We start from the raw sequence: 21,136 nt of genomic DNA on the forward strand, positions 1-21,136 counted from the left end.
GTAATGTTGTGTAATTTCAAAACATTCTCCACTAACAACCGTCTGACTTCATCCTGCTTGCTGATACTTGTGATGTCCTGATCTGAATAACATCCCTGTCTGTTTTTCTTCCAAACAGTTCATCGTTTCCAGCAGCAGATTCATTTTAAATCAAGTATCTGAAGACAGATTTTTATTCAAAGATTTCAGTATCAGCACCTGCAGAGAAATGCTAAAGTGAAAAATGTTTTGCAGCGCTGTGCCGTTGTCTCTGAACGACGCTTTTCTGTGACGCAGGCGTTGGAAAACTGATATTTTCTGTAAGACTTGAAGCAATCAGAGCTAAACCATGAGGAGGTTACGAGCCTCCCTTCACAGAGAGCACAGCTGCAGCCTTGAACTTCACTAAATTAGTACATTTTGTTCGGACACCTGGAGCTCCTCCTTTCAGCTCGTGAAATTCCCAGGACCTTGTATGGCCATAATGGAAAACGGAGCGTCATGGAAACTTTTTTCCTCCATTTTGTTTAAGAAGCAACGGGATATAAACTAAGAAAGATAATCGAAACGGACGGAATTAGACTGAAGCTGGAGTTTACACACTGCAAATAGTTCTGGTTAAGTTTCTAGTAAAAATATCTTAGTACACTTGAAAAAGACGAAACTAACTTCCATGTAAGTTTTCAGCAAGATATAGGAGCTTATTTTAAGTAATTAATTCCTTAATATTGATTTAAAAAGTACTAGTTCCACTGGCAGATTATGTCACCCATAACACCCATAACTGGGACATATTTCCCAGTTATGGGTGAAATAATATGGCAGTGGAACTATTACGTTTTATAAAACATTAAGGAAATATTTACTTGAAATAAGCTCCTTATCTTGCTGAAAACTTACCTGCAAGTTAGTTTTGTCTTATTTCAAAGCCAGTTTTCCTAGAAACTGCATCAAAAACATTTGGTAGATTTTGAGTTTTTGAGGTGAAAATAAGGAAACAAACCTGAAGATCCATTGTAATTGCATAAAGATGATTTTTGGTATTTTTCCCAAACGGTGCTGAATAAAGGATGAAGTAGTTTTATAATATCTCCACTGATTTTGAGACGTTTCAGATGCTTCAGATACAAAACAAAGATGACTGTTGAATTCAAATTTGTTGCCATATTAATGATATTTTGCCATTTTTTGTATGATTCTGTTTTCTTTTGATAAAAGAAGAAATATTCCTCTCTAACATAAGCATTGAAATATTGAAACATGAATAACTTTTGGTCTTTATGGTTTCAAAGTAATCTACGAATTCAAAAACTGCAAATACGTTTTTGCAGTTATAATATTTGATATTATAACATATAATATCAAATAGGAACCACCTAAATCTGTAACTTTACGCAGGTAGTGACAACTGCTGCAGAAAGATGCAAAATTCAACATTTTCGACCTTTCATAAGAGCAAAAAACTTACATTTGAGGCGCAAAATCACTTTGATTCCAGGTAATTTATTAGAAAATTGAAGCCATGATTGTAAAATAAAGTAAAACTGACAAATGCTCATTAATCATATTTAAATACACTGACCGTCGCCCCGTGTAAAGCAGCTTCCCTTCTTAAAATAAGTCTCCAAACAACCCGAACCACCACATAAATACATCTCATAAATATCTTAGATCCTTTTACATCTCACTTTTACAGTTGTCAACATTTCAGACGTGCAGTGAGTTGTTCCGCTTTGTACCAATATTAGGGAATGTTACAGCTTTGACAATAAATAATTGTAAAATAAAGTTGCAAAAATGCTAAATTAGCCAGGTGAACACAGTGCAAAGCAGCACAGCAGGAATCTGTGAAAACCTACAGTCTATAGGACTCAAGTATAAAGAGGAGTGTGTCAAAGTCCATTTGTTCAAAGAGTATTTGACTTATTTTAAAGTAACAGTCAGTAGAAGTTGTTTCTATTTCTGCTCTCGTGGTTTAAAACTGTAACATTTACAAGTCGTCGTCGGGTTTAGGAGTTGTTCTTGTCATCGTTCTCGTCGTCGTCGATCCGGGCCACCATGGTGGACACCAGAACCTCCATCTGCTTGGCCCTCAGCTGGCCCGTCTCCAGAACCTCGTCGTGGTTGGCCTTCTCCCGGCTGTCGTAGTCCATCACCGCCCGGTTGCTAATCAGCGACATGGCGAAGCAGCGCATCCCGGCGTGGCGCGCGACGATCACCTCGTGGACGGTGCTCATCCCTGTGGAGAAGACGAGGAGATGAATCTGATTTATCAGCGCCAGACGTTTTGGTTTCGGCGCAAAGGAAGGTTTGGAAAAGTTTTGCTTTCAAATTCGCTAAAGATTTCTGCTCAATGTGCAGGTCTGTCATGATAACAAGTTCTGATCAGAATTATTATAATGCTGTTGTTTTGAGAGCTTTCTCAAGTAATTTACTAATAATTACATAATGCAAATTCGCCCTCTGAAAGACTAATAAAGTTTAATTTTGTAAAGTACGATGCAACGCTCCACTTTTTTCACTTCAGATATCTGAAGTTTAGTATCGGCTGATACGATCCGATACAGAAAAACATCGCTGAATTGACTTAAAATGTTTCTTTACTTAAAACAAAAACCGTAAATAAAATGTGAAATAAAAACCACACACAACTGAAACCATAAATAAAATGGATTCTGACGTCTCTGTTAACAAATTTGCCCTTCATCAGAATGGAAATTATTGAGCTCATTTTAACTTATCATGTGATTAATTCAAAAGATCAGAGGATTAATCTGCACATCCACTCCAAAGCCAGTACCAATGCTGAGCCCAAACAAAACAAATGCAGGAAAAATGACCCAATTTCTACTACTAAATTATAAAACCCTAGAAGAAATTATAAGTCAATTAAGCTCCGGTTCCTGCTGTCTGGATGTCCTACCCACACATTTCTTTAAGAAAGTCCTGCCTGTCGTTGCTACTGATCTGATCCAAATAGTAACTCTTCGCTCTCTTCAGGTGTTTTCCCCCAGGCTTTGAAAACAGCAGTTATCAAACCACTTATAAAAAAGAACAATCTAGACAAATCCCTACTGCAGAATTACAGGCCGATCTCCAACCTCCCATTCATCAGCAAAATTATTGAAAAAGCTGTTTTTAAACAATTGAATAACTTCCTAACAATAACAAACTGCTTTGACTCCTTCCAGTCTGGTTTTCGTGCTCACCACAGCACGGAGACGGCCTAGTCAAAGTGTTCAATGACATCCATATAAATACAGACTGTGGGAGAACCACAGTGCTGGTTCTGTTGGACCTCAGTGCAGCTTTCGACACTGTTGACCATGACATTTTACTGAATCGACTGGAGAGTTGGGTTGGACTCTCCGGTCCAGTGCTCAACTGGTTTGAATCTTAAATAAAGAACAGAGATTTCTTTGTTTCAATCGGAAACTTCTCATCAGAGAGGTCAAAGGTCACATGTGGGGTACCCCAAGGTTCAATCCTAGGACCCCTTCTTTTCAATATCTATATGATCCCACTGGCTCAGGTTATAACAGGAAACAGGATTAGCTACCACAATTATGCGGATGATACACAGCTCTACATCACGATGTCACCAGGTGACTCTGAACCCATCCAATCACTGAATAGATGCTTAGAACAGATCAATGTGTGGATGTGCCAAAACTTTCTCCAGCTGAACAGAAACAAAACTGAAGTTATTATCTTTGGACCTAAAGAGGAGCAAACCAGAATCTATGCACAGCTTCAGTTATTACAACTAAAAACCAGCGATCAGCACGAAACCTGGGAGTAGTGATGGACTCTGACCTAAACCTTCAGAACCACATTAAGACAGTCACAAAGTCGGCCTTCTATCACCTGAAGAACATCTCCAGGATTAGAGGACTTATGTCTCTGCACGATCTAGAGAAACTCATCCATGCGTTTATCTTTAGCCGCATTGATTACTGCAACAGCGTCTTCACAGGTCTGACTAATCAATCAAACAGCTGCAGCTGATCCAGAAGCTGCTGCTCGGGTTCTCACTAAAACCAGGAAGATAGAGCACATAACACCAGTTTTAAAGTCCCTACACTGGCTCCCCGTAGCTCAAAGAATAGACTTTAAAATACTGTTGTTAGTTTATAAATCACTGAACGGTTTAGCACCACAATACCTTAAAGATCTGTTATTACTGTACCAACCGTCTAGACCCCTCAGATCTTCTGGTTCTGGTCTGCTCTGCATCCCCAGAACCAGAACCAAACGAGGAGAAGCAGCATTTAGCTTCTATGCACCACAAATCTGGAACAAACTTCCAGAAAACTGTAAAACAGCTGAAACACTGAGTGCCTTTAAAAATCAACTTAAAACCCACCTGTTTAGAGTTGCTTATGGCTAAATTAGGGTTAGAGTGCAGGTTTTGATGTCTTTGATGTTTTATGTTTTTACCTTTTTAATCTTTTTTTTTCTTTTTTAAAAATCTCTTTAATGTTTTTATTTTTACTTTTTAATTTCTTTTTAGTTCTCTTTCTCACTGTTTACGTTTTAATGATGTAAAGCCCCCCGGAAAACGTCCCAGTTAAACGACGTTTAACTGAAGTCCAAAAGGGGTGCGGGTTTTAATGTTTTTATCTCTTTTTTTATCTCTTTCTCTTTCTCACTGTTTATTCAATGTCACATGCTGTTTTTATTTTAATTATGTAAAGCACTTTGAAATGCCTTGCTGCTGAAATGTGCTATACAAATAAAATTTGTTTGATTGATTGATTGATTGATTATTGTGACAGGATTATTAATGTGCTGCATTAAGGACCACATTGATAATCCTATGCTCTTGGAACATAGAGTATTGCCCCTCCTCCACCTACTTCTGTTAACCTGCTGAGAGAAGGTTAGTCAAATATTTCCTTTCCTTAGAAAAAAAGTTAATATGTAGAAAAAGTGCCGCCCTGCCCCAACCTGTTTCTCTTTACTGACAGTCAGCTGGCTAATAAAATGTTACTAAAGTTTCAGCTTTATGACAGTTTAAGGTTTAAACGGCCGTCTGGTCGTAAAAAACAGACATTTCTGTGTGAGAAATGATGCTACGTCTGCTAGCTGCTTCACCACTGAAGTTTTGCATAGTATTTTAGCAGAGTGCACACTTTATGATTACTGTAACTAATACTGTATTTAATATGTACTTACTGTAAATGTTTGCTAAAGACTTTGCATCAGAATAATTACAGTAAATTATATTTTACACTATTTGCCTGGAGCAGAAACAATTTGTAAAAAGCTAATTACGTGATGAAAGAAAGAGAGAGAGAGAGAGAGAGAGAGAGAGAGAGAGAGAGAGAGAGAGAGAGATTGTGAATACTGTGGGAGGAATAATATTTCGCTGAAGGTCCAGCCTTTTAGAGTCATGCCTTCATTATCATGCCTATTTTTATCTCCTGTATTTTCGTCTGTATGAATTTTTTTTCTGGATGATGTCATTTCCTGGAATGCTCATAGCTTCGTATTTCTTCCTGCCTTTGATTGTCCAAACTCTGCTTCCTGTATTGACTCATTTTATCAGAGGAAATACTTTCAGACGCCTTATTTAGCTTTACCATGTGGACAAACTGCAGAAAAAAAGACATTTATCCTCCTCCCAAAATAACTTCCTTCCTGTCTTCAGATTCTAATCAGAACTGTATTACTGGCAGGTAAAACATAAATTCACGATAAAAAAAAAAAAAGAACATAAGTGTTTATTACTTTCGCAGCAGCAACTTTCATAATTTGCTAATGCAATGCTAATCTGTTAGCATGTCGTCATCTTTAGCTGAGCTTACAACATAATCAAGTCTGGAATAATTCCCATGATGCAGCTGGGTAACTGCTCTGTTAAATCCACTCTTGCACGTTAAATTTAAAACGACATTAAAGAACGCCTCTGGTCTGGTCTTCGCCTTCCTTCCTTCGGCTGGATTGCTCCAGGGAGTGTGTGTTTGTGTGTGTTTGGTAATTCTGGACATGTCACAAACTGAATCTGAACACAAACACTGAGGATGTTTGTTGACCTTCTCCTGACCTCTGGCTCTTTGACTCATGCAGCCGAAATGGTCTGTTTTACTTGACCTCCTTGCTTATGTGAGTGTGTTTCTGCACACACACATAAACATAACATCTCTAAAGGTCCTCACATTTACACAAGCAGCTGTGTTGTGTGAGTAAGGATTTAATCACACGGTTGAAATGAAATCTCAGAGTCTGAATGTGTCTGATGCAGTTACTTACCAACAGCGTCGGCCCCCAGGCGGTGCAGCATGCGGCACTCGGCGATGGTTTCGAAGGACGGCCCTCCGATGACGGCGTACACGCCGTCCCGCAGGAAGCTGCTGAAGCCGAGCTCGGCCGCCACGTCGTGCGCCAGCTGCTGCAGCTCGCGGTCGTAGGCGTCGGACATGCAGGGGAAACGGACGCCAAACCTGAAGGCGAGAGGGAAAACCTTCAGCCGCTGGTAGAAAGTAACAGAACGGTGACTCAATGCTGGAATCTTCCCAGATGCAATAATGTAATAATGTAACTTCCCATTTGACTTTATTCTTGTAATATTATAACTGCAAAATGTTCCAGTGAAATAAAACCTATGGCAGGAAGACAGTCCTCTGGATTAATGTAACTTATTGTTCAGTAAAGAATGTTTAATGACTGGCCTTGATGAATAATTAGTATCATGCTCCATTACTACAAATAAAAACATTACGTTATGAGCATAAAGTCATAAAATTATGACAATAAACTTGTGCGAGAAATATGTCATAATATTACGAGAATTAAGTCTTAATATTACAAGAATAGTTGAAATAAGAATAAAGTTGTAATAACATAAGAATAAAGTCATAACATCATTAGAACAAAGTCATAAAATCACAATAACCAGATCATAAAATTATAATAACATGAGAATAAAGTCGAAATAATACAAAAATAAAGTTGTAAAATTATGACTTTATTCTCACATTATTCCGACTTTTCTCTTGTAATTTTATTTACAGTTACAGCTTTAAATAAGACGTCCAAAAATGGAGAAAATATTTACCATATACATTAAATAAAAGGACATTACTACGTGGTTACTGAATTATTACACCATAATTACCTGGCACTAACACTTTACACAACAAATTGTAACAGTGGAGTAATTTTGTTTCGTGTTGGTTTGGGGTGCGGCTCACTAAGTGTCATGTGATATCTGTTGTTTTCTTGGCTAAATTATCAAAAGCTTATTGTGTTTTCAGCTGGAGAGGCAGGTTGTGTAGGAACGCAAGAGGAGGCTATAAACAAGAAACAATCTCATGTAGGAGGGAGAAGCTGGAGCAACTGAACCTTTTCTCAAATGACAACGACGTCCTTACATACTTGAAACATTTTGAGAGTCATAGGAGTTACAAACATTTTTGGAAGTTGCTCCAATCAAAATAAAAAGTGATTTAAGTTAATAATGTGAAACCAAATTACCAGTATGCAACTAGATCTGTGTCAAACCAAAATGTTGTCACCAATAGAGCACAATTAAATACAACAATAGCTTTAAAACCTCAACCAAACATGTGAAAACACCTTACATCCTTAAATTTACTCTTTATTCCTTTTTTCCAAAGTGCTCCTTGACCCAAAACCAACCAAGAACAGGATGTTGAGAGTTTCACATGGCTAATTATGCAGCCAAGTAAAAATCAACATAGTTATAAACCAGACTTGGTACTTTAATCCGTTAATCCCAATTCATTCATTTGGTAGGTTTAAATACTCAAATATTTTAATTTAATTAATTCATCACATTTTTGTTTTCCGGAACCTTTGTACTTGTGCGTTTCTGGTTCACCCGTAAACTTGACGCACAGCCACAAAAAGCAGCGACGGACAACAAAGCTGCTTCTCTTGACAATCTGGGAATACATTTTTAAGAACAAACTGATTGTACGCTGGAAAAGGCGACTGTTGTGTCAAAGTTGTGCTAAAATGAGTTAGCGAAGCTAATCAAAAATAGCATCTCAGTGATAAACATGTCGCTAATGTCACCATCATATTTCTAAAAAAAATAATTTGTTCAGAGAAGTTCAATGAAAGATCAAGATTTTCTAAACAAATTAAAGCTGAATGGGTTTAGCAGCACTTTGCACCAATATGATGGCGAATAACTTCAGTAACAACTTAAAAACAATAAATATATTTGATGCTGAGCTCAAATGTCTATTTAATTATTTAGCAGCAAAAAGGGTTTTTGAATCGAAAATGTTGCTTATTTGGCTGACTCTATGATTTTCAACTGAAATGCGATTAATTAATTAGAAACCCTGCAATAAACTTGATTAAAAATTGAAATCCCACTCTAAACAGAAATCCTCCTCAGTTTCTGTTTGGGTTCGTCTCTGGCCTGCAGCTACCTGTCGTCGTTGGGCCCACAAAGCGGGTTGACTCCAGCAAAGCCGGGCATGTTGATGTGATCCTTGATGATCATGACGTCTCCCACTTTGTAGTCCTGGTTGAGGCCTCCTGCAGCGTTGGTCATGATCATCGTCTTCACACCCATCAGCTTAAAGACGCGCATGGGCAGCGTGATCTGGATTGGATTAAAACAGAATATTAATCACTCTTAAATGTGTCATTGTTAAATATTATCCGAACAGAATGAAAAATCTGAGATTGGTGGTGACCACCTCAAAAGCAAGAGCTTCATTTTTAGTAAAATTAGTCGGTCTTGTTGTCATGGGAATGACAAATAAATTTATCTATGTCAAGGGTTTTAGATTAGGGCTGCAACTATAAATTAGTAATTGAATAATCTCTCAATTATTCTGACAATTAATCAGATGACATAAAGCTCAAAAAATTTGTTTTACGTAACTTTTTCTTTTTTTTTTTTACAGAATTTGAACCAAGTGACGTTAAAACTGACACTTGAGAGGTTTTTGGGTAGAACAGAACAGACAAAGGTTTATTTATACCTTCAATACTAAATGTATATATTTTTTAACAGTTTTACTTAGTCACAGCTCTGTATGCATTGTTCATTCAGCAAATGGCACTTTTTAAAGTCTATATACTCCAGTTATTGATTAATCAATTAGTAAATTAGTTGACAGTTATTTCAATACTGGATTCATCACAATTAATCCAATTAATTGCTTCAGCCGTAGTTTCGATGTTACTTTTTAACTGTTTTAGCTCTAAAACTGACTTGCAGCAATCATGCAGCAATAGTGATGCAAATTATAGATTAATAAATCAATCTGAGTTTATTGATCGACTAACAATTTATTAGTAAGCGACCATTTTCTTAAAACCCAGAGTTTTCTGTTAAATGAAGAAGGGTTGACAGTCTCTCCATAACAAAGTTTTCATTATATTTTGGATTTAAAAAAATATATATTGTGAAACTTCAAGAGCTTGTCAAGTGTTTACATTTCAAAACAGAAGGACATAAAATGCATTTTGCATTCCATGATGGACTCTGTTTGGACGGTTTCTCTTTCCTGTTTTGATATGACCCGCCATCTTTATTTCAGTATAAACTGGCTCTGCTTCAGGATGACCAGCGGCAGCCACAACACTGAAAGAAGGTCTACCAAAACGTTATTAGTTAATCCATTGAAACTAATTTTAATCTAATAAATCATTAATCCATTAATGGATCTTTCACCAAAGCACCATGTTTGTATTTTTACTCACCTTCTGGATTGGGTGGCCCTCATAGAGGTGGAACCTGCCCTGCATGCAAACACACGGCTTCCCTTTTAGTGTCCCAAACACCAACTTGCCAGCGTGACCGCGTACTGCAACACACACGTGTGATGTTAGATGAACTGCTGTGGGGTTTTATTTTAGCATGCAAGTGTTAGCAGGTGTTTTTTTTTCTCCTCCCTTTGCTGCTCATACCTGTGCTGTGGGGGAAGTTGGGAATGTCGCAGTACTTGAAGACCTGCGGATCCTTGAGCATGTCGGCCAGCGCGCTCAGGCCCGACCCGCACACGATTCCCACGGCGGGTCGCAGCTGGGTGTGTTTCAGCAGCCAATCAGCTGTGGTTCTGCACTCCTCATAGCTTACACTGAGAAAGGGAAGCAAAACAGAGATAAGCAACGCAGATTGTAACGATAAGCAAATTCTTCAGCAGGATCAGCATGTAATGCTTGAAATGTCCCAAATACGTGACAGTTTTTCAATTTCCAGCAGTGAGGGGCTGAGTTCACATCCTTCTACTGTATGCTCAATAATGCTCCACTTACACCACACACAGCAAGCCAAAACAAGGAAATGAAATGAGTCAGAGGAAACTGCACAGTCACTGGCTTCAGATGAATGCCTTTCCTGCGCTTTGGAAATATTTATAAGAACACATAATCACACAGACAGCAGTAGGGACAGGTTGTATCCTGTCTGGCTTGTATTATTGCATAAAATCTGAATAGGAATGACAGCAGAACAAAATAACACTTTGAATCTCACAGGGAGACTCACTGTGACTAAAACCACGACCATTTTCAGTAGTATTTCATATTATTCATGAGGAATTATGAATATTCTGTGATTTTTCGTAACAGGTGATCAATTCTGCAGTAAAGACAAAATTTCAAATGACCCCAAATATGACAGCGACTACAAACTGAGTCGTTTTTAGTGTTTAACACACATTAAAGCCCTAATTTGAAAATCAATAGAAACACTTTTATCTGCTTCTTAACTAACTGGGACATTAAACAATAAATCTTCTAGCCAAAGATTTAAATTTATGATTGCCATAATTAAAATAATAATAATAAAAAACCTATTTCAATCAACTTGTTTTATGTAGCATAGCAACAAAAGAGGCATAAAACTGTAATTTAGGTTAATATGGCCAGAAGAGAGACATGGGAAAGACAGCAAGAGGAGCTAAATATTTAGTACTATTTTGTTTTGTTTGTCTAATTCCTTTAACCAAACATTTAACAATAACAAAAGGAGAAAAAAATAGCGTTAAAGACTATTAAAAGATTAAAATTAATAAAAATTTTACTCTGGTAAATTAGTAAGCCTTTTAAAACATAAGAGTTAACATGATTTGTAAATGCCAACGTACGTTTTATTTTTATTTTTATTAAATTAGGACAAAAATGATGAAACTGACCTTAATCATGTCTTTTTTTGCTGAGAAAGGAATCAGCAAAATGGTTGCCTTCTTCCAATAAACAAAAAATGTGAAAGCTTTTTGAAGTTTTGGATCTACACTGATTCACACAGTTTTCCTTTCCTACAAAGAAAACTGTCTGTTTTCATTGTCTAATTAAAATATGTCATCGTTTGCTTATTGTTGAGTAGGAGCAAAACTCTCAATAAACAAAAGTTAAGCCATGAGTTCCTGAGTTGATGATTTTGGCCCAATTAACAAAAAGTTGTGACACCCTGTCCTAAACGTTTGATCTTTCAAAACTTTGGACATTCAAAGATGTTAACTTCCCCATATTGTAGTCAGTTTAAAAGCCACTTTTGACTCTTCGGTGAAAACATTTACTTTACATTTATTGTAGCATTTGAGCTGCTTTATGTTGCACCTGAACAACACATAAAGTCATCTAACCACCTACAGCAACATATTGCTTTTTACACCAGCTGTGACTTTAAAGCTGATTGATTAAACATTAAAAAGTAACAATCAGATCTAAATATGTTATTGTTTTCTGGCCCCTCAGGGTCGATCTGTCTTGTTTTGTTCTGCCTCCTCCATCCTGAGTGCTACGTGCTCTCAGTCACCGACCGATTCTTCGGTGATTGATGGAGGCTGCGGAACCCAATGTACTCACAGCGGGGGGGCTCTGCCAGCTCTGACTCCTTTGTGCCACATGTGGCCGGATCTGGCACACGCAGAGGGCGGGAAGACAGTCAATACAGAAGCCGGTGATGAGTCGGTGGGTTATAGCTGACGTATACCGGCAGAAAGATGGCCAACTGCAATCGATTCACGTGTTAAACGGTTCCGAACCGAACAATTCCGAGTTTTACCGATTTCGAGGGTACATCTTCCGTCACTTCGCTGATGTGTTAAACCACCATCAGGTTAAAAAAAAAGCACAGGAGGAAAGAGTTCGATCACTTTCTGAGATGATTAAACTTAACTAATGGTTTATAACTGAGCGCTTACATCTCGTTTAGCTTGTTGAAACTGTTAATCAGAACCATGTAAACCAGGTAAAATAATAACTTTTTCGCTCACCCAAATGTACTGTGAGACATGATGGAATGTGATGATGAGTTCAGCAGCTTGTTCCGTGTTTCGTTGTGTCTTCCAGCGTTGTTCTGGTTTCCTGATGGAAACCGGTTTTTAGATGCCTCCACCCGCTCCGCTCTCCCCCCCCCCCCCTATTGTGCGTCACATCCAGCATAATAAAAGAGAAGGCATGACGACGTAACTCTGTCCGCCATATTGTGAGTGGCAAGTTCATCTTAGAGCTAGCACAGACATGGTTGAGAAAGCAGTTCACTTTAGTTTAGATTTCACAACAGAAAAAGTCAATTCAATCCAACCATGCAACCAATTGATCCTAGTTACCAAACACTGCAGTCAAATTCAGCTTATTATTCAAATTAGTTAAAAAAAAAAAAAAAAAGTTTTCCGTATTTACTTCGCCTGGATCAGAACACACTGACAGTAGACAATTGCCATTGACTTTGCAGCAAAAAGGTCCTATAGAAGCAAAACAACTTAAGCAGAATAAATGTAAACTTTATCAAAAAGGAAAGTTTTAAGCCTGACCTTAAAAGTAGACAGTCTGCTTCATGAACTAAAACTGGGAGCTGGTGCCATATACATTGACCTTACCTTGCCTCAACAAATACTAAAGCACAAAATAATATCATATCATATCTTATTTTTGTTATTATTATTATTATTATTATTATTATTATTATTATTATTATTATTATTATTATTATTATTATTATTATTATTATTAGCAGTAATAGTAGTACTACTAGTAGTAGTATGACAAAAGACTTGGCCCTTATTAAGATTTAGTGCTGACTTGGCAGACTGAAGGTGCTACCTAACTCCTAACATTCAGTTACTTTTATTTATCTATTTTCTTAGGACACACAAACAGCTTAAAATCTGAACAACAAAGAACATGTGAAGCTTTTGATGGTCTTAATTAATCAAAATGACCACACAGTCACACATCTTGACCTATAAAATGGGAACAAAAGTGTCTTGAATGGCTTTTTTTCATACATTTAAAAAAATAATGCCACTCAAAATATGGCGACGAAGCCGCTTCTCAGAAGGTTGGGTTCTCGTACTGCATCTGCTCTCAGAAATCTATGTGATTGGTTGAGGTGTAGGCGTTGTACCAGGAACTCATTTTTCCCCGAACTAGTGATGCTTTCAGGAACGTCGGTAAAAATTACAATGAGGTTTCTTGTCGACATTAATTACCGCAAAAGAAAATGTATATACAGAATTAAACAGGTTGTGGCATTGTAATATGATCTTTGTTAAGCTGGTGCAATCAATTTTCTGCTGTAAAGACATACATCCCGGAACTTATATATAGATTTTTAGTTAAATGCAGAACATGACTGTGAAGGCAACACAGGAACGCATGGTGGCGTTGCCCTTGGTGCTGATGCAATCACTTCTCACTAGAAAAAAGGGATTTAAAACGGCAAAAATCCCCAAAATAGGCAAATCAAATAATGATTTAAAAAGTTTTAAAAAACATTGCAACTGCGGAAATATATCACCTAACTGAGGTAGCTTTTTTTTATTTTTCTTATTTCCTTTTTCAGATTTCAGTGAAGAGAAACGATTTAAAAGAATATTAAAATATGATGTTATTCACACTTATTGTTGAAATATCCCAAGTTTGTGTTCAGCAGTGGGTTAATGAAATAATGTAAAGCTGAAGGGATAATAAACTGGGCGGAGACATTCCTTTTTACTGACTCACTAACCACAAGCTTAGATGTTCTTTTTTATTACGTCCCCAACTTTATGTGATCAGAAACAGCTCCAAGAATCCATCAAAGCAGGAATTTGTCATGGAATATGAGTCACTTTAAAATGTACTGGATAAGACAAAACAATTAAACTAATGAAACACAATCTATCTCTATTCATTTTAGAAACTGAAAATGTTTCAGCAGGAACAGTTCATAGTAGGTTTTCCCTAAAACACCAGTAATCACACCAACTAACTGTGACAGAAATGTTTGTGCAAAGTTCTTTTTATGTGTCCATATTGCAGCTAAAGTGCAGCAGAACTTTTCTCATTTGGTCACTTTACAACTAGAAACTTAGAATATTCTTTTCAATTTTCTGTATTTATGATAGTCATTTAAACGTTGCCTTGAGTTAATTCATTTGCATTTAGTTTCTTTGCTTATTCTTGTGGGTTTTTTTTTCTTGTATCTTTGTATTTATTTTCCTAGACTCTTGTTAAAATCTGTGGCTGAAAACAATGAACAGAAGTGTGAATACCTTTCCCAGGTCCCGTGCCTCTGAGTTTAGCTTCATTTGCCCAGTGGAAGCAGCACAGAGCAGCCTCTGTTTGACTCTGGCTGTTATGTAACTGCTGATTTATATGCACAGAGTTTAGCTGTTGTGTATTCTCACTGGCTGACCTGAACCTGCTGCTCTCAGACTGCAGACAAATAGAGGAAGTGTCTCCAAAGAGGGAAGTTTACACAGAGAACCCCGAACAGATGCAAGCGGATATTTCTGCGCACACATAGCTTTTTTCTGGACTCGTTTTTATTCAGCATATGACATGTAATGAACCTTTATTGTAACTTTATCTGCCTAACTGAATCTGTGAAAAGATGCAAATACCTTGATTGCTTAATCTCCCTTTAGTTTACTCATGGTAACCTTTAAAAGCTTTTAAAAAAATTACTTTGCAGGACGTCTTATTCATTATAATTCTACCTGAATGATTCACTCATGACAGACTGGACCAAAACCATAACGAACAGTTCCAACACCTTCTTGGATCTAAGAAGGAGGTTCTGAGGAGTTCAGAGGAGATGCTAGTGAAATAATTACTAATTAATTTGATGTTGGAATACATAGAGTAGAAAAATGATTTTTTAATGACTCGTCTTGCTTGTTGAAGTTAGCACCAAAACAAATAGCAAGTCCAAAGGATTTTCACACATACTGTACGATTTATTACCAGTAGGAAGGTGATGTCATTTCCTTATCTGAGCTCTGACTGCAGATATAAATTGAATGCATCATAAATAATTACTATTTCTTAAGTTTTTTATCTTTCTTATTAAAGGATGTTTCCCCCATATCCTTCCAGCTCTCAAAAGGGCTAAGCAGCCTGAAATGGGAAGAAAAGAGATGAACATTTCTCTTGCCTGTGGCTCTGTTTGTGCAGTTTTTCTTGTCTTGTCAGAAAGTATGGCAGTTGATGGCCTGAAGCTCATATCGCATCAGAAGTCATTATGCTGTAATTCGGCCTCAGGCAGAACCGGATCCAGGACAACTTTGGCCAAAGGGATATTTTTCATCTCCAGTCTCTTTGAGGTTTTCTTCTCATGGGAAACCTGTATGAACCTGACATGTGAGAGCTGAACCTGATCCTGTGATTACAGCTATTTTCAACTGAATCTTCAATATACTTCAAAAACAGCTTCTCCACTAATACAAAAACATGTCTTGAGACTCTAAAAGCAAACAAGAAAACTTAGACAACTTGGTTTGAGCAGCAGAGGTGTAACAATACTTGAACATCTAGTATAGAGTATATTTACTTATTTGGAGCTTACGTACATCACACTGCAAACATTGGTATAAGTTACTGGATCATCTGCAAACAGACGGATGTTTCAATAAAAAATATGGCTTGATAGCTGCAATAAAAATAAAATAGCAATGGGCGGAGAGCAGATCCTTGAGGAACACCTGTTCACAACCACAGAGCAGCAGATTTATGTTTTGTATGTAAGCAACAAAGAAACTGAAACTTTTCTATCACATGCTTGCATCTTTCAAGAAAAACTGAAACAAGACAATTTACATTGTAGAATATTTTTATTGAAATCACGGTGGGAAAATCTGCCCCGACTGACTTCACTGCTCTGTTTGGTTAGCGTGGCTCACAGTGACCTGCAAGCCTTGTACTGCAAATAGAAGATGAGGAACATTTTGTTTTCACTCACCTGGGAAGGCAAGAGGCATAAAATAAATTATGAATGTTTCATCTGCAATTTCCTGATAAAAATGTTTTACTTTCAGGCACAAGGACAGACTGTGAGTTTTAGAAACTGTAGGAATGCCAACAAATATCAGAACGAACAGTTCTGATTTTTTACACTGCTTTTTTATTTCATTTTTAGTCTAGCAATAGACCATTTCTAAATCCATTATTTGTATTATTTTAGTTGTTCAGACAATTAAAATACTCAGACTCAAGAAATAAACTTGTGATTTTCTGACAAAGCAAAACAAACAAACAAAAAAAACATTTTAATGCATCTTTAGTTACAACAGCCTGTCACCAAGACTCAATTTATTCTTTAATTTTTTTATTGAATGAATGAAAAATGCTTTATTTAAAAGACAAGCGGACAGAAAACAGCTTTAGAAGAAGTTTAAGTGCTGAAATGTCTTGTTTTGTGAAACTCCCTCAAATATGTTCAGCTCATGTAACAAACTGTTCCCTGAGCTACATGGACGAAACAAAAAGAGTGAAATAACTAAAAAGCTTGAATCAATCAAAACCACTTTAAACACTTACAACAGGAAATGTGAAAATGCTATAACCTAAATTATTCTTTCCTCTGGTAGATATACATTTAAAGTAAACTTAATTTAACAAAATTTTTCTCTGACTTGAATCTGTGGAGGGAGCTAAAAATGAGGGTGATGGCAATGAGGCCTTCCAACCTCAGAGACTTAGATCTCATCGCCAAAGATAAATAGTAAAATATTAATAGAAACAAAGAAAACACAGCTCAGTAATTATAAGAAGAGATTGATTTCTGTAATGACAACAAAGAGATTTCCATTGATTACTAGGAAGGCTGTAAATCATTTCCAACACATCAGTTTTCAAAATAAAACATTAACAACACAAAGTATTGAAAGATTTTTGTCTAGTTTCCTATTAAACAAATTTTTTGTGATATGAAAATAAAATCAGAATCTAAATTTTGAATAATTTTGAGCTTCCTTATAGATTTTTCTACATATTATCATCCCTGTAGCAAACACCTTGTTTTAATTTACTGTGTTGCATGAATGCATTCAGTTTCAGCCATAAATCTTCTCCATCGTTTGCTCTTGACAGTATTTTCCTTCTGCACACAATGGATTCCTTTGATGGAAGAAGAACTGATTGCCTGCAGGTTGTGCTGATGCTCGAGCCATTTGTTTTCTCTTTTACTCTCAGGATATCCAGATCCTGTGCTTTAGCCTCACAGAGGAAAATGCTCCTCATTTAGTCTCATCCTTTCTACCAGCTGAGCTTCTCTGCACATGGATATCAGACGGTCATTTCTACCGAATGAATCTATTCGTAGTTAAAGCAGCGGCACTCTTGTCTGTTAAATTTATGTTCTTTCATGTATGTCATAATTTAGCAAAATAAATGTCCACAGAATTTTCAATATTAGTTAAGTATCTAAAAATAAATGCAAGTTTTAAATGTTGATATGCTTTCAAGCTCCTGTTCTACTGAAATAAAAACAAAACACTGAAATCATCAGGCCAAATCACATTAGAAACACAATGTATTGTTATTTTTTTAATACGATTTTTATATGTATGTGGTTCAATTTAATTTGTTTAACTGAGTAAATATGATTAACCTTGGTTAAAGGTTAATCGTGTGATTAACTTTGGTTAAATTCAGTTCCCCATAAATCTATTTAATTCACTTTAATTAGATTATTTTTCAGGCCTTATTGAATTCTGTTTGGTTAAATTCGACTCAGTTCAGTTAGTAAAATTTTATTTCATTGAAATCAATGAATTTCAGTTCAATTCAGTCCCAATCAAATCATGTTAAATAAATTTCACCTGCCTGCACTTTTGAAGGTTTTATGGACACATTTTACTAAAAGGAGCTGCAGGCTGAGAAAAATGTAAAAACAATTATTTAATTTTAAAAACTAGCAACATGTCAAAAAATAAAAAATTCTGATCAATTTAATTTAAATAATTAGCACTGTTTATTAAATAAAACAGTTTTATCCATAGGTATTCATGCTTAATTTCTAGAATTTATCTGCCCTATAAACCAAGCACCTCTATTTTAGGAAATGTTTTGTAAACTTATGTCCATTAATTAATACCAACCCAATCCTGAAAATGAGTCTCTCCTCTCAGGTCAACTTAATTAAGTTTATTTTACAAAAAATAAATAAAAATAAAAAACCTGAACCGTAAGCTATAATTTAAATCACTATGAGATGAGTCTCAGTTCAGGGACTGATCTTGAAAAACTGATATCTGCTTCCCTCTGGTGGTCAAATTAGAGCACAGCAAGAAAATGAAATTGTGAAATTCATTCATTTAGAAGACATTGAAAATGTATCATGTTTAAAGTTAGTATTTATACTTTTAAAAACTTTTTAAAGATTTTAGGGGCTGCAATTTACCAGAATTACTGAAAACTGCACTCATTTTCTCTTAATTTGTCATTTTCAATTACTTTATTTCATCTAAGAGACCAATAAATAAAACAAATCTTGCATAAACGTGAATTTTATTTGAGATTTAGCAAACTGTCCACACAACTCTTTATGTAACGATGTCTCTGCTTTTACCAGCTGGCCGACTTAAATCAGAACAGGAAGGAAGCGAAACGGCAGGCGAAACAGAAAATTTATATGCAAGAGAACAGAAGGTGCTGGGTGAAAGACTGCAGAGAGAGGCAGAGAAAATAGTTTTTAGGCAAGAATAAAACAGAGGTAACTCCACCAACAGCGCCTTCAGAGCCAAAAGCACTGGCTGACCCCAGAAAACACACAAACACTGACAGACAGAGTCCATTTTCCCTTCACTTCATGAACACAGGATGTGATAAACACGTCTTTTTCAGGCCTGATGATAAAAACCACACTGATCTCACAAGCGTGTGAAAACGTGATCACATGTGAGTAGATTCCAGAAAAAGCAACATGTTGGGTTTTTCAAGTGTCACAATTTGTAATGAAATGACACCTAAACTGAGAAAAACAAACAAAAAACAAAACACCCACATTGTTACCTTATCACAAGTTAGGTTTGTTAAAAACAACAACAAAGCAAATAAAAAAAACAGGAAATTTGACTTTGGTTCTACTTTTTTCCTCAGTGTACAGATATTTTAAAGGTAAAGGTAAGTTTCTAAAATGGTGGAATATACAGTTTTGTATATTCTGCATTAATATAGTGTCTTTACAGGAGAAGAAAACAAGTTTGAATAAGTGCCTCTGTGCATTTATTCAAACTGAGTGATCATAGGACTCATCACTTAAGTGCTCATCAGAGAAGATGTGGGGGCTGCTTCTGTTGTAACCTGAAGATAAAAGTCTAAGTGGTTTGTGTCCAGGATGTGTGGGGTCTGCAGAGACGTTAACTGCAGACCCCACCTGATACTAGCTTGTACATGGATGGAGGGAAGGTCAGCCATGATGATCCTCTCTGCAGTGATGGACAAACAGAGGACAGGCATGATGGCTCTGTACAAGACGAGAGATACAGTTCATGCTGAGAGTTTTGGACAACTGAATAACGTTTTTTTTGTGTGTGTGATAATAAAACTGAATTTATTCATGTTTTCTCTTACTTTTAGGACTTTTCCAGCAAATAACATTACTGAAAAATTTGGATGCACTGAATCCGACAAGGGGAGTAAAAAAATCCAGATGAAGTTTTATGAGTCATTGTGAATTCAGGGGAAATGAACCACAAGAGAAAGAAAACTGAAACTGGCTGGTTTAGCTGCGTAGATACGTTTCTTGGGTGTACCGAGCTCTGCGACCGCAGCGGTTCTGTCTCACAAAGAAGAGAGTCATGGAGAAGTTCCCACCTTACGTTTTTCTGCTCAGTTTTATCAAAGCAAGGTGCTTGTTGCTCAATAGCACGTAGTTTTCCTTCAAAAGTCCAGGTGGCTCCACATTTGTTTAACCACAAAATGCAAAACTTTAGTGATAGTTTCATATCAAAGCAGCTGCACTTCATATTATCAGCAGATGCTGCAACAATATAGAGATGTAGAAACATCAGATCTGCATGAATCGTCTACAAAACCTTTAGATTGTTTGATTTTCTTGTGAATTTATAGTCGAAAAGACGTTGGCTCTAAAGCAGTGGTTCTTAACCTGGGTTCGATCGAACCCCAGGGGTTCGGCGGAGCCTCTGCCACAGAGGTAAAGACACACTTGTGTAAAGTCGTGATGACGCCCCGCTTTGCCGTGACTTGCTGCAGAGGATCACGTTACATTGCTTAGCCAATCAGAGGATCACGTTACATTGCTTAGCCAATCAGAGGATCACGTTACATTGCTTAGCCAATCAGAGGATCACGTTACATTGCTTAGCCAATCAGAGCTGCAGAGGAGCCCTGATTGAAGGAGCTCCACTCTCAGCATGGATTTGAACTTGTGTCTTTAATTACTTCAGCAAAGCTCAGTTTTTACCTAATTCTACTGCCTCTAGTGGCGTGGGGGTTGGAATAAGAAGGGTTCGGTGAATGCGCATATGAAACTGGGGGGTTCGGTAACTCAAAAAAGGTTAAGAACCACTACTCTAAAGGAAGCGTTGCTCTGAATATATTTCACATTTTACTCACAGAAACTTGACTCAAGTTCACAGTTAATGACAGGTGGCCTGTATGAGTGTTGGTGAGGAGGGTTTCTCAGAATGAACCACTCTGAGTCACTTCCTGTAATGAAGATTCAACCGACAGAGGAAATATGACGTAGTTTTACTTTGTGCTTGATTTTAGTGAGGCCCCCCATGCACAGTTTCACGTAAAAGTATTTATACTCATAGTACTTCTCTACACTTACTGTGAATGAGTGTAGAGATACTCCTGAATCTAATGTGACTGTGGCCAACAGGTGAACAGAGGCTACCTGTGTGTAACCTGTGTGAACAGAGGAGAGAGTTAAGTTCATACTGTCATACTGACTTAATGTCAGTATGAATCCAGCTGACCTGCGAAG

The 21,136-nt window shown here is 36.9% G+C and overlaps 1 protein-coding gene across 2 annotated transcripts; it reads right to left on the reverse strand.

Moving 5' to 3' along the window:
• Positions 1 to 1,462: 1,462 nt before the first annotated feature.
• pnp5b (purine nucleoside phosphorylase 5b) lies at positions 1,463 to 12,327 on the reverse strand. Of its 2 annotated transcripts, none has more exons than XM_008433984.3 (6): positions 12,192 to 12,327; positions 9,880 to 10,049; positions 9,673 to 9,776; positions 8,388 to 8,563; positions 6,235 to 6,425; positions 1,463 to 2,218 (listed from the first exon to the last, which is right to left on the reverse strand). In XM_008433984.3, the coding sequence occupies exons 1-6, from the start codon at positions 12,209 to 12,211 to the stop codon at positions 1,989 to 1,991; spliced, it is 891 nt and encodes a 296-aa protein (XP_008432206.1). In that variant the 5' UTR covers positions 12,212 to 12,327; the 3' UTR covers positions 1,463 to 1,988. The 2 variants fall into 2 exon arrangements, with proteins under 2 accessions (XP_008432206.1, XP_017165284.1); XM_017309795.2 differs by lacking the exon at positions 12,192 to 12,327 and adding an exon at positions 11,782 to 12,016.
• Positions 12,328 to 21,136: the final 8,809 nt, after the last annotated feature.

The sequence above is a fragment of the Poecilia reticulata genome, chromosome 17 (assembly GCF_904066995.2).
Source record: "Poecilia reticulata chromosome 17, P_reticulata-male-v2, whole genome shotgun sequence".
Taxonomy (NCBI): Eukaryota; Metazoa; Chordata; class Actinopteri; order Cyprinodontiformes; family Poeciliidae; genus Poecilia; species Poecilia reticulata.